The sequence below is a fragment of the Perognathus longimembris genome, chromosome 14 (genome assembly GCF_023159225.1).
Source record: "Perognathus longimembris pacificus isolate PPM17 chromosome 14, ASM2315922v1, whole genome shotgun sequence".
NCBI classification, from domain to species: Eukaryota; Metazoa; Chordata; class Mammalia; order Rodentia; family Heteromyidae; genus Perognathus; species Perognathus longimembris.
In genome coordinates this window covers 37,139,659-37,154,699 of record NC_063174.1, presented here as the reverse complement: position 1 = coordinate 37,154,699, position 15,041 = coordinate 37,139,659, and the positions used below count along the sequence as shown (strand labels likewise).

General features: G+C 45.3%; 1 protein-coding gene and 1 long non-coding RNA gene across 4 annotated transcripts in view; one reads left to right on the top strand and one right to left on the bottom strand.

Moving 5' to 3' along the window:
• Window positions 1-6,288: 6,288 nt before the first annotated feature.
• LOC125363632 lies at window positions 6,289-13,544 on the bottom strand. The gene is made up of 3 exons (XR_007213256.1): window positions 13,267-13,544; window positions 8,329-8,390; window positions 6,289-6,816 (listed from the first exon to the last, which is right to left on the bottom strand). It is a non-coding gene; the product is annotated as an uncharacterized LOC125363632 (long non-coding RNA).
• An 831-nt stretch (window positions 13,545-14,375) lies between these two features.
• The window catches only part of Dcaf5 (DDB1 and CUL4 associated factor 5), a 97,118-nt gene continuing 96,452 nt past the window's right edge, over window positions 14,376-15,041 (top strand). The window contains exon 1 of one of the 3 annotated variants that reach the window (XM_048362915.1): window positions 14,376-14,638. In XM_048362915.1, coding sequence (XP_048218872.1) covers window positions 14,425-14,638 — 214 coding nt within the window. In that variant the 5' untranslated portion in view covers window positions 14,376-14,424. The remainder of the gene's footprint in view (window positions 14,639-15,041) is intronic. The other 2 variants (XM_048362913.1, XM_048362914.1) reach the window with 2 other exon arrangements.

Sequence of the window (15,041 nt, the reverse complement as noted above, 5' to 3'; positions counted from 1 at the left end):
CATTTACAAATAACTAATTAGGATTAAACCTTAGTGTGGCCCACAATTTCAACTGGACAGAAATAATTTATTCTTGTCATTTGTTGATGGTGGTGGTCATGGGGCTTGAACTCAGGCCTTGGGCACTGTCCCAGAGCTCTTTTTGCTCAAGGCTACCACTCTACTACTTTGAGTCACAGCTTCACTTCCTGTTTCCTGGTGGTTGATTAGAGAAAAGAGTCTCATGGACATTCCTGTCCAGGCTGGCTTTGAACTGTGATTCTCAGAGTTCAGCCTCTTGAGTAGCTAGGGTTATAGGTGTGAGCCACCAGTGCCCAGGTCCTTTTCCCTCCCTCCCTTCCTCCCTTCCTCCATTCCCTCCTTCCTTTCTTTCTCTTTCTCTCTTTTCTCTTTCTTTCTCTCTCTCTCTCTTTCTTTCTCTCTTCCCCTTCCTCCCTCCCTTCCTTCCTTTCTTTTGGCAATGTCTTACCCAGTAGCTTAGGCTGACTTCAGACTTGTGATCTTCCTCCTCCAGCTCCAGAGTGCTGGGATCACTGGTGTGTGGGCCACCAAGCCTGGCTTTGCTAATTTATATTTGCAGAAATGTGGAAAATATGTGAAACAATGGATAGAAGATAGAATGTTAACATTGGATTTGGGTGAATTTTCAGGTAGGGTCTTGCACTTTCTTTTTTAAATTTATTTATTAATTAAATTTTGTTGACAAGGTATTGTGCAAAAGGGGTACAGTTACATAATAGAGCAGTGAGTACATTTCTTGTGATATCTTACACCCTCGTTTTTCTTTCCCTTCCCTAGATCAGGTAGGCATATATATAATACCCAGTGTACCAAAAACATATACAGTAGCCACGTGGCATATGCCAAAGGAAATTCACCTAGAACTTTAAATATAACGTCAACAATAGAGTTTGCTTATCCTTGTCTTATATGAACGTACATACATAGCTTTTGAGCTATTGTGATCCACTGAGAGGTCTATTTTAGACCTTTTTATGTTTAGTAGTTGTTTGGTTTTAGTTACATAATATATGGTCACTGACCCACACCTGTGGGAAATACCATTTGACAAGAAGTTTTTTGTTTTGCAGACCTGGTCTCTAGTGTCCCCCCACCCCCACCTTAACAGTCATATATCAAGGAGATCATGCCCCTTTGTTTTCTGTGTTCTAGGCTTGTCTCACTCAACATTATTTGTTCAAGTTCTGACCATTTCCCTGCGAATACCAATATTTTATCATTTCTAATCGCTATGTAGTATTCCATTGCGTATAGGTACCACATTTTTTGGCTCCATTCATCTGTAGAGGGGCATCTGGGTTGTTTCCATATTTTGGCTATTGTGAATTGGGCAACGATAAACATAAAGTGCAGATGTCTTTTTGATCTCCTGAGACCTGTTGTTCAGGATAGATGCCTAGGAGTGGTATGGCTGTGTCATAGGGCATGTCTATGTTGAGTTCTTTTTTTTTTTTTTTGGCCAGTCCTGGGCCTTGGACTCAGGGCCTGAGCACTGTCCCTGGCTTCTTTCCGCTCAAGGCTAGCACTCTGCCGCTTGAGCCACAGCGCCCCGTCTGGCCGTTTTCCATATATGTGGTGCTGGGGAATCGAACCTAGAGCTTCATGTGTAGGAGGCAAGCACTCTTGCCACTAGACCATATTCCCAGCCCCTATGTTGAGTTTTTTGAGGAACTTTCATACTGTTCTCCAAAGTGGTTGTACTAATTTGCACTACCACCAACAATGGAGAAGGGTTCCTCTTTCCCCGCATCCCCTCCAGCATTTGTTGTTGCCTGAGTTCAGAGTATAGGCCATTCTAACTGGAGTGAGGTGGTATCTTAGGGTTGTTTTTATTTGCATTTCCTTTACTGCCAAGGATGTTGAACATTTCCTCATATGTTTCTTGCACTTTCACCAAGTTCCAGCTTTCAGTTACAATCCTCCTGTCTCTTCTTCCTGAGTAGCTGTGAACACAAGATGAACCACTAGGCTCAGCTTTTATTTTTAATATTAATTTTATTGTCAAGGTGATGTACAGAGGAGTTACAGTTACAAATGTAAGATAGTGAGTACATTTCTTATCAAACTTGTTATCCTCTTCCTCATTTTTCTCCCACCTTCTCTCTCCCCAAAGGCCCAGGCTTTTTGAGATAAGAATCTTGAAAACTTTTTCTACCTGGCTGGCCTCCTGGCTGATCCTCCCACCTCTGCTTCCTTTGTAGCTAGCATTCAATGTGTTAGCTTGTACCGCTCTAATAATAATAATAGGTTCTAATAATTACTTGGTTGGTTGGCTGAAATGGTCAATAATGGGAGTTCAAGAATTTTCTAATATAATTTTGGAGAAATTCCCAGTTTTAAAAAGGTATCACGCTGGGAACATGGCCCAGTGGTAGAGTGCTTGCCTCATAAAAAGGTATCATCTATGAAGTGAAATGTACCACATCACCTAAGAGATCCCAAAGGGGGGTTGGAGGCCTGGCTCAGTTGGTAGAGCACAGTTGGCAGAGCACTAGCCAATGAGTGAAAGTGTCAGGTACCAAATCTGAGTCCTGGTCTCAGGCCAAAAGAGAAAAGAAGATTCCCAAAGGACACCCCCCTCACTGGCATGGACATGCATTAGTAGATGGGTACCAGTTTGCTTGTAAACTCATGGCAGCAGTGTTCTGTTCCATGGATGTGATGAAGGGAAATGTTATGGTCCAAGTAGGTTCCCTGGCTTTGATGGAGATGATGGGATCCTGGAGTAACAGAAACCAAAGACAAGATGTGGATTCCTTTCTAAAGTACAGTGTGGAAAGAAGGAAAAAGAGTAACGACATGGTGGAGGAAACCTGACAAATATGACCTCAGTCAGTCAGGCTGAGGTGATGTCAGGCTGCCTGTATGCACTGAGATTCTATGAGAATGTCATTACCACTGTCTTTTACAGGCCGGGGGTGGGGAGGAGGAGCATTGACAGAAAGGTAAATAATTGTAAATATGCTAGGCAAGCACTTTACCACTAAGCCTAGCATGCAATGAAGCCCTGGATTCAATTCCTCAGCACCACATAAACAGAAAAAGCCAGAAGTGGTGCTGTGTCTCAAGTGGTAGAGTGCTAGCCTTGAGCAAAAAGAAGCCAGGGACAGTGCTCAAGCCCTGAGTTCAAGCCCCAGGACTGGCAAAAAAAGGGGGGGGTGAGTTTGATGGTGTACATTGTATGTATATATGGAAATGACACTGAAATGTATATGCTAACAAAAATATTAATATATGCTAAAAAAAAATCTTACACACACACACACACACAAATAACCAGTGGAAATGGAGGGGAAAGGCCAAGCTGAGTGATGGTGATTCATACAATCCTAGCTACTGAGGAAGTTGAGATCTGGAGGATCACAACTTAAAGCCTGCTAGGGCAGAGAACTCTGGGACACTCCATCTCCAAAATAACCAGCAAAAACAGGGCTGGAGACATGGATCCAGGTTGTAAAGCACAGGCCTTAGATTCGATCCCAGAACTGCTCCTCCCCAAATTGTTCCAGTATATTCCAGTATATTCATATATGCCTTGACTGAACTTGAGAAATAGCCTTATCTATATATTGACATTGTGAGTATAACTCAGTGGCAGGTATTCTTCTGTTTCAGAGCATTTGTACTTACTATTTCCTGCACAGAATGTTCTTCTCCCAAGATATCCATGAGGGATTTTCCTTCAACTACTTGAATTCTTTATCCTGATGTCTCATTTTTCAGTGATACATTTTCTGGTCATCCTATTTAAACTGATTACCATCTTTCATATATTGTACTCATTTACCTTAGTACTTCCTGTATACCCCTCTTCTGCATGTCATATAATAAGATCCTTAAGAGAAAGAAGTATAGCCAGGTGCTGGTGGAGCACACCTGTTATCCTAGCTACTTAGGAGGCTGAGATCTGAGGATCACAGTTCAAAGCCAGCCTGAACAGGAAAGTCCCTGAGACTCATCTCCAATTAGCCACCAGAAAACCAGAAATGGCACTGTGGCTCAAAGTGGGAGCAAAAAAGCTCAGGGACAGCACCCAGGCCCTGTGTTCAAGCCCCATGATAAAAGGGTGGGGGGAGAGAGTGAGAGAGAGAGAGAGAGCATTATCTCTTGACTGTGGAACCCTATGCTAGAAAACATTTAAAACACCGGGTGTACATGAGAAGCCATTAGGATTTTGGAAGACAATCCTAGAGTTCTATTTATATTTTTTAATCTAAAAAAAGAGAAAGTGATTTGGCTTTGCTAATATGTAATATGCAAATAGATACTGGCATCCTTTTAAGACAGACATAGGAGTTCTACAGCACAGATGGAGTGATGGTGGTGCTCCCTGTATTAGATTTTTTTTTTTTTTGCCAGTTCTAGGCCTTGGACTCAGGGCCTGAGCACTGTCCCTGGCTTCTTTTTGCTCAAGGCTAGCACTCTGCCACTTGAGCCACAGTGCCACTTCTGGCCATCTTCTATATATGTGGTGCTGGGAATTGAACCCAGGGCTTCATGAATATGAGGCAAGCACTCTTGCCATTAGGCCATATTCCCAGCCTCTGTATTATATTTTTGATACCCAGTGATTACATCAATGTATTCATTTTTGTAGAAATAAGACTCTTACGTACCAGGACCTTTATAAGATAGACAGTGGTCTATGAGGAGATGGTAAAAATAATGAAGACACTTATCTTTACTTAGAGGTCTGCTAGAAGTTTCTTTTCAGAGTATTACAATGGTTGTCAGAATCCATAAATAACTTAGCAAGGCACCAAGATTTGACAATACATATACATATATACATGTGTATATACATGTGTATATGTATGTGTATATATATAAATCACTTAAAATGCTTATAAGCCATGTGTGGTGGGTTATGTCTGTAGTCCCAACTTTTGACAAACTGATGCATGAAGATCAGCCTGGGCTATATAATTAGACCCTGTCTCAAAACAAAAGCCAGGTCTTAGTGGCTCATGCCTATAATCCTAGCTACTCAGGAAATTGAAATCCAAAGGATTTTGGTTTAAAGCCAGACAGATCAGAAAAGTCCATGACATTTCATCACCAAATAGCCTTCAAAAAGCTGGGCTAGAGGCATGGCTCAAGTGGTAGAGTACCAGGTGGACAAACAAGTCCAGTAAGGGAAGGACTCTGAGTTCAAAGCCCAGTATCAGCAAATTAAAAAAAAAAAAAGAATAACAACAAAGTGAACTCCACAACAAAGCAATGAGAAAAGGAAAAAGAAGGCTCATATCTGAAGCTAGGCATGTAGTTTATCTTGTCTTTATTTATTTATTTTTTTGCCAGTCCTGGGTCTTAAACTCAGGGCCTGAACACTGTCCCTGGCTTCTTTTTGCTCAAGGCAAGCACTCTACTTGAGCCACAGTGCCACTTCCAGCTTTTTTAAAATATATATGTGGGGCTGAGGAATTGAACCCAGGGCTTCATGTATACAAGGCGAGCACTTTATCACTAGGCCATATTCCCAGCCCCCAGGCATGAAGTTTAATTGTAGAGAACTTGCCTTGCATGCTCAAGACTTTACATTCAGTCTCCAGCACCAGAGCCATGTAAGATAGTACAGGCCTGAATTCCCAGTATGCAAGAGGAAGAAAGAAGAAGAATTGAGACCAGTAAGGCACAATGGCTCATTCCTGTTATTCCTGATACTTTAGGTGGCAAGAGACAGGAGAACTGAGGTTTGAGGAGACCCTACCTTTTCTTCCAGGAGTTTAGGATACCCTATCCAAAAATATAGCATATTATATATTTTAGGCAGAAGGAATTTGAGAAAATGGCAAAGGGTGGGTGGTCATTCTTACTTTCCCATTGGGCAGGTCAGCAGAGATGCTCTCCTCTATTAAGAGGAAAGGAACATCCTTATTTCAAAAGATGAAGGGACACAGAAAATCTGAGTAAACAGACATTGCCAAGTTCCCTCAGTATGAGTTTATACTCCCTTTTTCTGTCCACTTATCAAACTTAGAGTCAAAAAACACAAGTTTAACTGTTTCTTTGGCCCATGGCTATTTCTTTTTTTCTTCTTCTTCTTTTTTTTTTTTTGCCAGTCCTGGGCCTTGGACTTGGCCTGAGCACCGTCCCTGGCTTCTTTTTGCTCAAGGCTAGCACTCTGCCACTTGAGCCACAGCGCCACTTCTGGCTGTTTTCTGTATATGTGGTGCTGGGGAATCGAACCCAGGGCTTCATGTATATGAGGCAAGCACTCTTGCCACTAGGCCATATCCCCAGTCCCCCATGGCTATTTCTTTACGTGGGCTTTTTCTCTTGTTCATTTCTAGTTATGGGTGCCTCAACCCTCACCTAGGAGATGGGAAAAGATCTTTTCCCTGCATCCACTAAACTATTCCTGCAACAGCTTCCACCAAACTTAACCTATTGGGACCCTCATTCCTTGACCCTCATCAGCTTTCTTTCAACCCTTCTTATCTCCTAATGTAGAGGACACTGCACCATTTCGATATTTGGCCCAGACCCCAAATTCTATAGGGAACAATTGTTTTCACTTTATTTTCCTTTTTGTCCCCATTTTATTTACCTGGAAAACCTCCAAACTCTAATGAGCCTAAGTATGACCCTTCTGTGTAGCCCCAATTCTGGGTAGCATGTATGTTATTCTAGAAAGCCATATCACAGGCTAGGTTCCTGAGGTGTTCCAAGTGAGCCCTCCACATCATCCCACTTAGGTCATGTAGTTCCCACTGTTTACTCAAACTTGCCATTTCTCATCAACTTCACATCCCCAGTCCTTGTCCCACATGCTCAGTGGATGGCCTGGCTCTCCTTCCCAGAGAAAAAATTCATGTGGCAGTCCCATGCTCTCTCTTCCAAACGTATAACCCATGTCACATACACCCATCCTGTCCGCCTTGCCATCTAGTTCAGTAGGGAGCTGTCCTTCTCCTAACTATGGCCAAATGGCTCCTGAGCTTTGGATGCCTTTGGCCTGAGCATCTTCCTAGAACTCTTCCCTGGATATCACACAGTCTGGTTTGTCTGGTTTTAGCTATGTTTTCCTCTGAAGAACTTCTCCATGGGTTTTTCAGCTCTCTTTCCTTCCTCTGTTAAACAAACCAGCACCCTTCCTGGATGCTACACCCTCTTCCATGTACTTATCTTCCCATCTCTTTTCCTTTCCTTTCCATGTACTGTTTAGCTAATCTCCTCTGAGGTCCTGCCCCAACCTGGTTCTTTTTTTTTTTTTTTTTTTTTTTTGGTTTTTGTTTTTGTTGCCAGTCCTGGGCCTTGGACTCAGGGCCTGAGCACTGTCCCTGGCTTCTTCTTTTTGCTCAAGGCTAGCACTCTGCCACTTGAGCCACAGCGCCACTTCTGGCTGGTTTCTGTATATGTGGTGCTGGGGAATCAACCCAGGGCTTCATGTACATGAAGCAAGCACTCTTGCCACTAGGCCATATCCCCAGCCCCCAACCTGGTTCTTGAAGTTGCTGACTGAGATCACTGATGTTTTGATAATTTCATCTTTTTTTTTTTTTTTTTTTTTTTACAATATTTTACTATATTAGCCTAGGCAGACTTTGCACTCACCTTCAGCTTCCTAAGTATGGGATGATGGTGTATATCAGCACACCTAGCTTGGTGTTATCTCTCTCTCTCTCTCTCTCTCTCTCTCTCTCTCTCTCTCCTTCCCTCCCCTCCCCCCCTCCCCCGCATATGTTACCAACTTGTTTTTGTGCGCATGCCAGTCCTGTGGCTTGAGCTTAGGGTCTAGGTGTTATCCCTGAGCTTTTGTGCTCTAGGCTACTTCCCAACCACTTGAACCATACAGACACACTTCTGGTTTAAAATGTTAGCAGTTAATTGGAGATAAGAGTCTCATTGACTCTCCTGCCACGGCTGGCTTCATCCTCAGATCTCAGCCTCCTGTGTACAGCTGGATTCAGGTGTGACAACGGTGCCTGGCTTATTACCAGCTTTTGACCCCAAACTTTAGAAAGGGAAAACCTTTTAGAATTGTGGAACTTATAAGGAGACTAAGTGCTATTGAGTAGCAAAGGAGGCATGTTCCTAGTAAAGAATAAGGAGAAGGGTCAACATTTCAACTATTTAGGGGTCGGGAGGTTATGGATACAGGGGTTTAAAAAAATGAGGGGGTAAGATAGGCCAATTAAGAGAAGGGATATTCATTATTTTGTTTTTTTTTCTTGGAATGAGCAGAGGTTTTCCTGGAAAACTTTTTGCCACCTCTTTTTGTTCTTTTAAGTCATCAGTATGACAACTGGCCCTGGGAGGAATAGCAGGCAGAAGGAATTATAACAAAGTTAGAGGTTGTCTGACCTCACTGGCAGCCATCTTAAATGGAAGCATTTCAGCCGGATGTCCAGAACAGGCATTGTGTCCTGAAAGATAAACAAGATTAGGTAGGGTAGGGTGGAGATTCAGCTAGGTCAGCTAGGGAGAGGAATGCTAGACTTTTCATGACTACTAGTACTCGGGCTAGACAGCAGTCAGACATACGGCTGCTCCATCTAAAATCTAAATACATTTTTAAAAACAGTGAACATTTGGGGAAGGAAAGTATAAGGGTGTTTTTTTTTTGTTGTTTTTTTTTTTTTTTGCCAGTTCTGGGGCTTGAACTCAGGGCCTGGGCCCTGTCCCTGAGCTTCTTTTGCTCAAGGCTAGCACCTACCACTTGAGCCACAGCACCACTTCTGGCTTTTTCTATATATGTGGTGCTGAGGAATTGAACCCAGGGCTTCATGTATATGAGGCAAGCACTTTACCACTAGGCCATATTCCTAGCCACCCCCCCAAGCTGGTTTTGAACTTGTGATTCTTCTGCCTCAGCCTCTGAAGTAGCTGGAATGACAGTAATACCACACCCAACTGTAAATTGTTGTGGATTTTTTTTTGTCTTAAATCTATTTCCTACTGCATATCACTAGCCTTATCTGAGCTTCCACCTTTCTTTCACTGTGCTGCTCCCAACTGCCAAATCATCTACCCAAAACTAGTCTGAGCATTAATCTTTTCAAAGTGTCCAAAGTCATCTTATAAAATGCATGTTCAATCATAATCACATATACACCCAGTTTAGAACCCTTTAATGTCTCTTAGATTAATTAAAGGCCAAAACTCTGTGGAATTTAGCAGGTACAAAACTGCAGTTGTCTGCTATCAAGATCTCATTCCAGGTGCTTCAGCCACAAATGGCTTTCTCTTACCTCTGTATTCTACTACCCTAGGACAATTACTTTGCCTGGGGGCACCTCACCCAATCAATTCACTTTGCCTCATTCACACCTATTTCTCCTTCAGATCACAGCTCTCCTTCAGGTCTCCAGGAGAACTCTCCTACTTTGCTCTCACTCTCATTTTCATAATAGTCAATCAGATCAGAGGGCACTGCCAAGAGAATCCATTTATTTACTATAAGACTCCACTGATAACATATACAAAATGACCTAGTGGCTCTTGCCTGTAATTCAAGCTATTCAGGAGGCTGAGATCTAAGGATCACTTTTGGAAGTCAGTCGGGGCAGGAAAAAGTCCATGACACTCTTTTTTCCAGAGCATGGAAATGGTGGACCTCAAAGAAGGTGTGGGATAAGAGGACATTTGGGAAATTCACAAAGATGGGGAAATTAATCCATTCTTCAATGAATAATGAATCGAGGAAGAAATTGCAAGGAAAATTAGAAAATACTTAAAAGGAATAGGTAAAAATAAGCAAAATACCTAAGTATACTTGAGAATGTAGCTAGAAGAGTGCTTGGAAAGAAATTAATGGCTGTAATCATCTGTCTTAAAAAGGAAGCTGTCAGTGGCTCACACCTATAATCTTAGCTACTCAGGAGACTACATCCTAAGGATTGCAGTTGGAAGCTAACCCAAGCAGAAATGTCCTTGAGATTCATTCTCCAAAAGAACCAGCAGGGCTGGGAATGTGTCTTAACAGTTGAGTGCTTGCGTAGCATGCATGAAGTTCTGGGTTCAATTCTTCCCACATCTACAGAAAAGGCTGGAAGTAGCACTGTGGCTCAAGTGGTAGAGTGCTAGCCTTGAGTAAAAAAAGGTCATGGGCAGTGCCCAGGCCCTGCGTTCAAGCCCCAGGACTAGCAAAAAAAAAAAAAAAAAAAAAAAAGAAGAAAAAGAAGAAAAAGAAATCTTAATAAGACAAATAGAGATACCATGGTAGTTGATCTTTTGAAATCAGTTACAATAGATAGGGTTGCTAGGTTTAGCAAATAGAAATGCAGGAAGACCAATTCAATTTAAATTTAATATAAACAATGGACAATTATTTTAGCACAAGTACATCTCAAGTATGTGATACAGTTAACATAATTGATAATTGTCTACCTGGAATTCACACTAAACCAAATGCCTTGTAAATTTATCTGATAAGTCTATTTATAAAAACAGGGAGCTGGGTGCCAGTAATCCTAGCTACTTAGGAGGCTGAGATCTGAGGATCACAGTTCAAAGCCAGCCCAGGCAGGAAAGTCTATGAGATTCCTATCTCCAATTAACCACCAGAAAAACGGAAGTGGCACTGTGGTTCTAGTGGTAGAGTGCTAGCCTTCAGCTGAAGAACTTAGGGATAGTGCTCAGGCCCAGAGTTCAAGCCCCACAACAAACAAACAATTAAAAAAAAAGGGGGAGAAAGAAGTCTTTCTTTATTCACGTGCTGGTAGCGGGCCCTGGGTACTGTACCTGAGCTTCTTTTGCTCAAGGCTAGCAGTCTACCACTTGGGCCACAGCTCCACTTTCTGGCTTTTTTGATAGTTAAGACATAAAAAATCTCATGGGTTTTCCTGCTTATGCTGGCTTCAAACAGTGATCCTCAGATCTCAGACTCCCGAGTAACTAGGATTACAGGCATGAATCACTGGTGCCTGGCTGAGAAAGAAGTTTTATTCACTCTCTTTACTAAAAGCTGTCCAGAGTATCAGCAGGACATAAAAATGGGTTGGTCTTTCATTTCTGTTCTGGCTGGTCTTGGAACAGTTAAGGAAGTTTCCAGCAAAGTCCTTCAATTGGTTTGTCATGTGACCAGGTCCTGGACTATTTTTAGCTTGAGGTAAATGCAAGAGTTTTTCCATGGATTGGGGAAAAGAGAGTCATAAAGAAAATTGTAGAGAAAAGCTATTTATTTAAGAGGGGGAATTGAGGGTGTGTCTAAATATATAGCCACAGTAAAGGCCACTTCAAACACATCATTATTGGGTGCAGATATCTCCCCTACCCCTAGACAAAGAAGGCAAGTAAAAATAATAGCTTATTAACTGGAAGGAGTCAGAAGGCGCCCTGTTTTTTACGAGGCAAGCATTCTACCACCAGGCCATATTCCCAGCCACTGGGCTGCCCTGTTTTTTAATGCGTTAAGTAAAGGCTAGGGAATTGGTCTTATAATGAGTGATCTTCCAGGAATGAAGGTCAGATACCTTAAAGTCAACACATTTTGGCTGAATGCAGCTTAGTGGTAGAGTGCTTGTCTAGCATGCATGAAGCTCTGGGTTCGATTCCTTAGTACCACATAAACAGAAAAAGCTGGAAGTGGGGCTGTGGCTCAAGTGGTACTAGTGCTAGCCTTGAGCGAAAGCAGCTCAGGGACAGTGCCCAGGCCCTGAGTTCAAGCCCCCAGGGCTGTAAGATTAAAAAAAAAAAAGGTCCACACATTTAACACTAAAATTGTAAGTTACCTTGTCCTCTAAATTCGTCCCCATTCCTTACGTTCATTCATGTATTCAGCAAATTCTAAAGTGATCACTGAGTTCCAGTCTATGCTTTTGATACATACCTTTGGCAAAGGAGACATAGTCCTTGCTCTATGAGTGCCTATAGCAGAGTCAGGGAGACTATTATTTAATTACCAAAATAAGCAATCAAATGAACATTACTAGATTGCTAGGATGGAAAGATGCTACGGATCTCTAATTCAGCTGGCATGCTGTTGAGTTTACATGATGAGTAGGATGAGTAAACACTTGATTACTATAAAGTGCCCTGAGAGTACACTTTTTTGTATGTATGCCAGTCCTGGGACTTGAACTCAGGGCCTGGGCTATGTCCTGGAGTCTTTTGTTTTTGTTTTAGCCATGGCTACCACTCTACCACTTGAACCACAGTTCCACTTCTGTTTTGATTTTGTTTTGGGGGTTGCTTAATACAGAGATAAGAGTCTCACAGACTGTTCTACTCTGGCTTCAAACCCGTGATCCTTAGATCTCAGCCTCCTGAGCGGCTAGGATTACAGGCATGAGTCACCGATACCTGGCAAAACACCTTAAAAGAAAGCATTACCCACTTATTTTCTTTTTCTTTTTGGCCAGTCCTGGGCCTTGGACTCAGGGCCTGAGCACTGTCCCTGGCTTCCTTTTGCTCAAGGCTAGCACTCTGCCACTTGAGCCACAGTGCCACTTCTGGCCGTTTTCTGTATATGTGGTGCTGGGGAATTGAACCCAGGGCCTCATGTATATGAGGCAAGCTCTCTTGCCACTAGGCCATATCCCCAGCCCCCACTTATTTTCTTATTTAGGGGAATAATATCAATACCATTAAAATCTAACTTCTGCAACTTGGTAAATTTTGGATAAGTTTAGCAAAGTTATGGACCTTTTCAAATTAAATACTTGCATATTTTTTTAATAGAGATGATTACTCTTGTCAAGTGGATAATTTTGCTCAACAGGTGGGCTTCTGCTATGCCGAGTCTGTTTTTTTTTGACAATTTTATCTCCTTTTTTAAAATTTTTCTTCAGCCCATCTTTTAGTGGTGGTTGTACCTCGGCTTTAGAGGATGCAATTCCTGCTAAATTGAAAGGGCAAAACTGACCCATACCTGCCTATTTCAAGTTAATAACCATTTAATTGACAGAAGATAGTTTCTAGAAAAAGTATTACATTAAAAAGGGGACTTTTGCCAGGGGCAGCTGGTGGATTGCGCCTGTAACCCTAGATATCCAAGAGGTTGAGATGTGAGGATTGAAGTTTGAAGCCAACCCGGCAGGAAAGTTCGTGAGAAAAAGCCGGAGTGGGGGGAGAGAGAGAAGAGAGAGAGAGAGAGAGAGAGAGAGAGAGAGAGAGAGAGAGAGAGAGAGAGAGAGAGAGAGAGAGAGAGAGAGAGGAGAGAGAGAGAGAGAGAGAGAGAGGAGACAAGAGAGAGGAGAGACACTATTACATACATGGGGGTGGGAGGGAGAGGAAGAGAGAAAAACATTACTTTTAACTGGTATCTGCTAATCATCCAAAGCACTACCCCAGTTTCCTCACCGGGTCAAGCCAGTGACTCCTTCCCTAGGCAGGGCAGCTGCTTCTGGCCTGACAGCCGCTGCTGGTCGACGGTCCTAACCTGGGAGCTCCCGACTTCCACGAAATGAGACATGGCTATGTGCAATGCAAATATAAATGCGGAATCAATGGACAAAAGAACTTTCTACTTCACGGAACTTTCTCAACTTGACTTTGGCCTTAATTGGGGGGTGGGTTGGAGGGGCACTTTGCAGGGCTTCCCAAGTATACGGAGCACCTGCTACCCCGGGTCCGTAGCCCCAGCCCCTTCTCACTCCTTAGCCCCTTTCCCCCTCTTTCCCCCCATGTACCGCTCTATTGCCTACCAGACAGACCAGCTTTGCTTCCCCCACCGTCCAAGGGCAGGAGGGAGCGAGGAAGGAAGAGAGCTGACCTGGGCGCTGTGTTACAATGGTTTTGGGGGAGGGGACGGGCGCGCCGTTATAGTTCCCGGCCACCTTCTGCACACGTCGAGTCCTAATTCCCAGGGTGACCACCGGAGGAGATGCACGGAGGGAAGCCCCGCATCCCAGCCAGCTGCCCCCCCCCCCCGTCCGTCCCCCAGGTCCCGGCGCAGGGCCTCCCGAAGCCCCGGTGATTGTTCAACTCATTCAACTTCGGAGCGCGGGGCGCCGGGCTGGCAGCGCGGCCGCCGTCCAGTGTCCACCGGCTCCGGGGCGCGGGAAGCGCCGCCGCCGCCGCCGCGGTCTTCCGGCAACCGCCCGCTCCGGGGAGGGGTAGGGGCCGGTGGGGGGGGGGGGGCGGGCCGGGGCGCCCGCGATCTCCGTCCGGGCCGCGGCGGCCGGCGGAAGGGCTGCGCATCGCGGAAGCGCGAGCGCAGCTGAGGATCAGCTGCTGGAGGGGGCGGAGCCGCCGAGGGCGGAGCCTCGGGGGCGGGCGGGCGGGCGGGGGACCGGGAGGGGAGGGGGAGAGGGAGGGAGGGGACCGCCGGAAAGCCGCGAACGCCCGCCACGGAGCGTCTCCACACCTCTCTCTGTGTCTGCCATGGCTGGTTAAAGAACTCTCGGGATCGCGGCCGGGGAGGGGGGGGGAAGCCGGGCGGGGGGGAGCGGCGGCCGCGCGGGAGGCCGAGGGAGGGGCGGCGACGCGAGCGGCGGCGGCGGCGGCGGCGGTTCCAGCATGAAGAGGAGAGCTGGCCTGGGGGGCAGCATGAGGTCAGTGGTGGGCTTCTTGTCCCAGCGGGGCTTGCATGGGGACCCCCTGCTCACTCAGGACTTTCAGAGGAGACGCCTGCGGGGCTGCAGAAACCTCTACAAGAAGGACCTCCTCGGCCACTTCGGCTGTGTCAATGCCATTGAATTCTCCAACAATGGAGGCCAGTGGCTGGTCTCAGGTAAATCAACCCCCTTCCTTCTCCTCCCCCGCGGCTCCGTCCCCCTTCCTGCCTTCCTCCTCCCCCCCCCCCATCCACCCCTGGCTGCCTCTCGTCGCCTCCCCTCCTGCCATCCGTCCCCCATCCCACCCTCCCTCCCTCACCCCTTCTCCAGCCGTGGACATTCGGTGTCACATCCAAACCCCTTGCAGGGGAAGGGAGGGCAAGGAAGGAAGGGGCTGGGGAGGATGTCTTCTATATGTCTCTACAAAAAGGCCTAAAATGGTTGACAGGTCCTCAAGGCGCGTCACCCCGGGTGCAAAGTGGTCCCCTCCCCTCTCCGTCCGTCCGGGAGGTGTGTGGGGGGGGGGTCGGGGATGGGGGCGAGGTGAAGCGGCTCGACAAAGTTGCACGGCAAACTCTT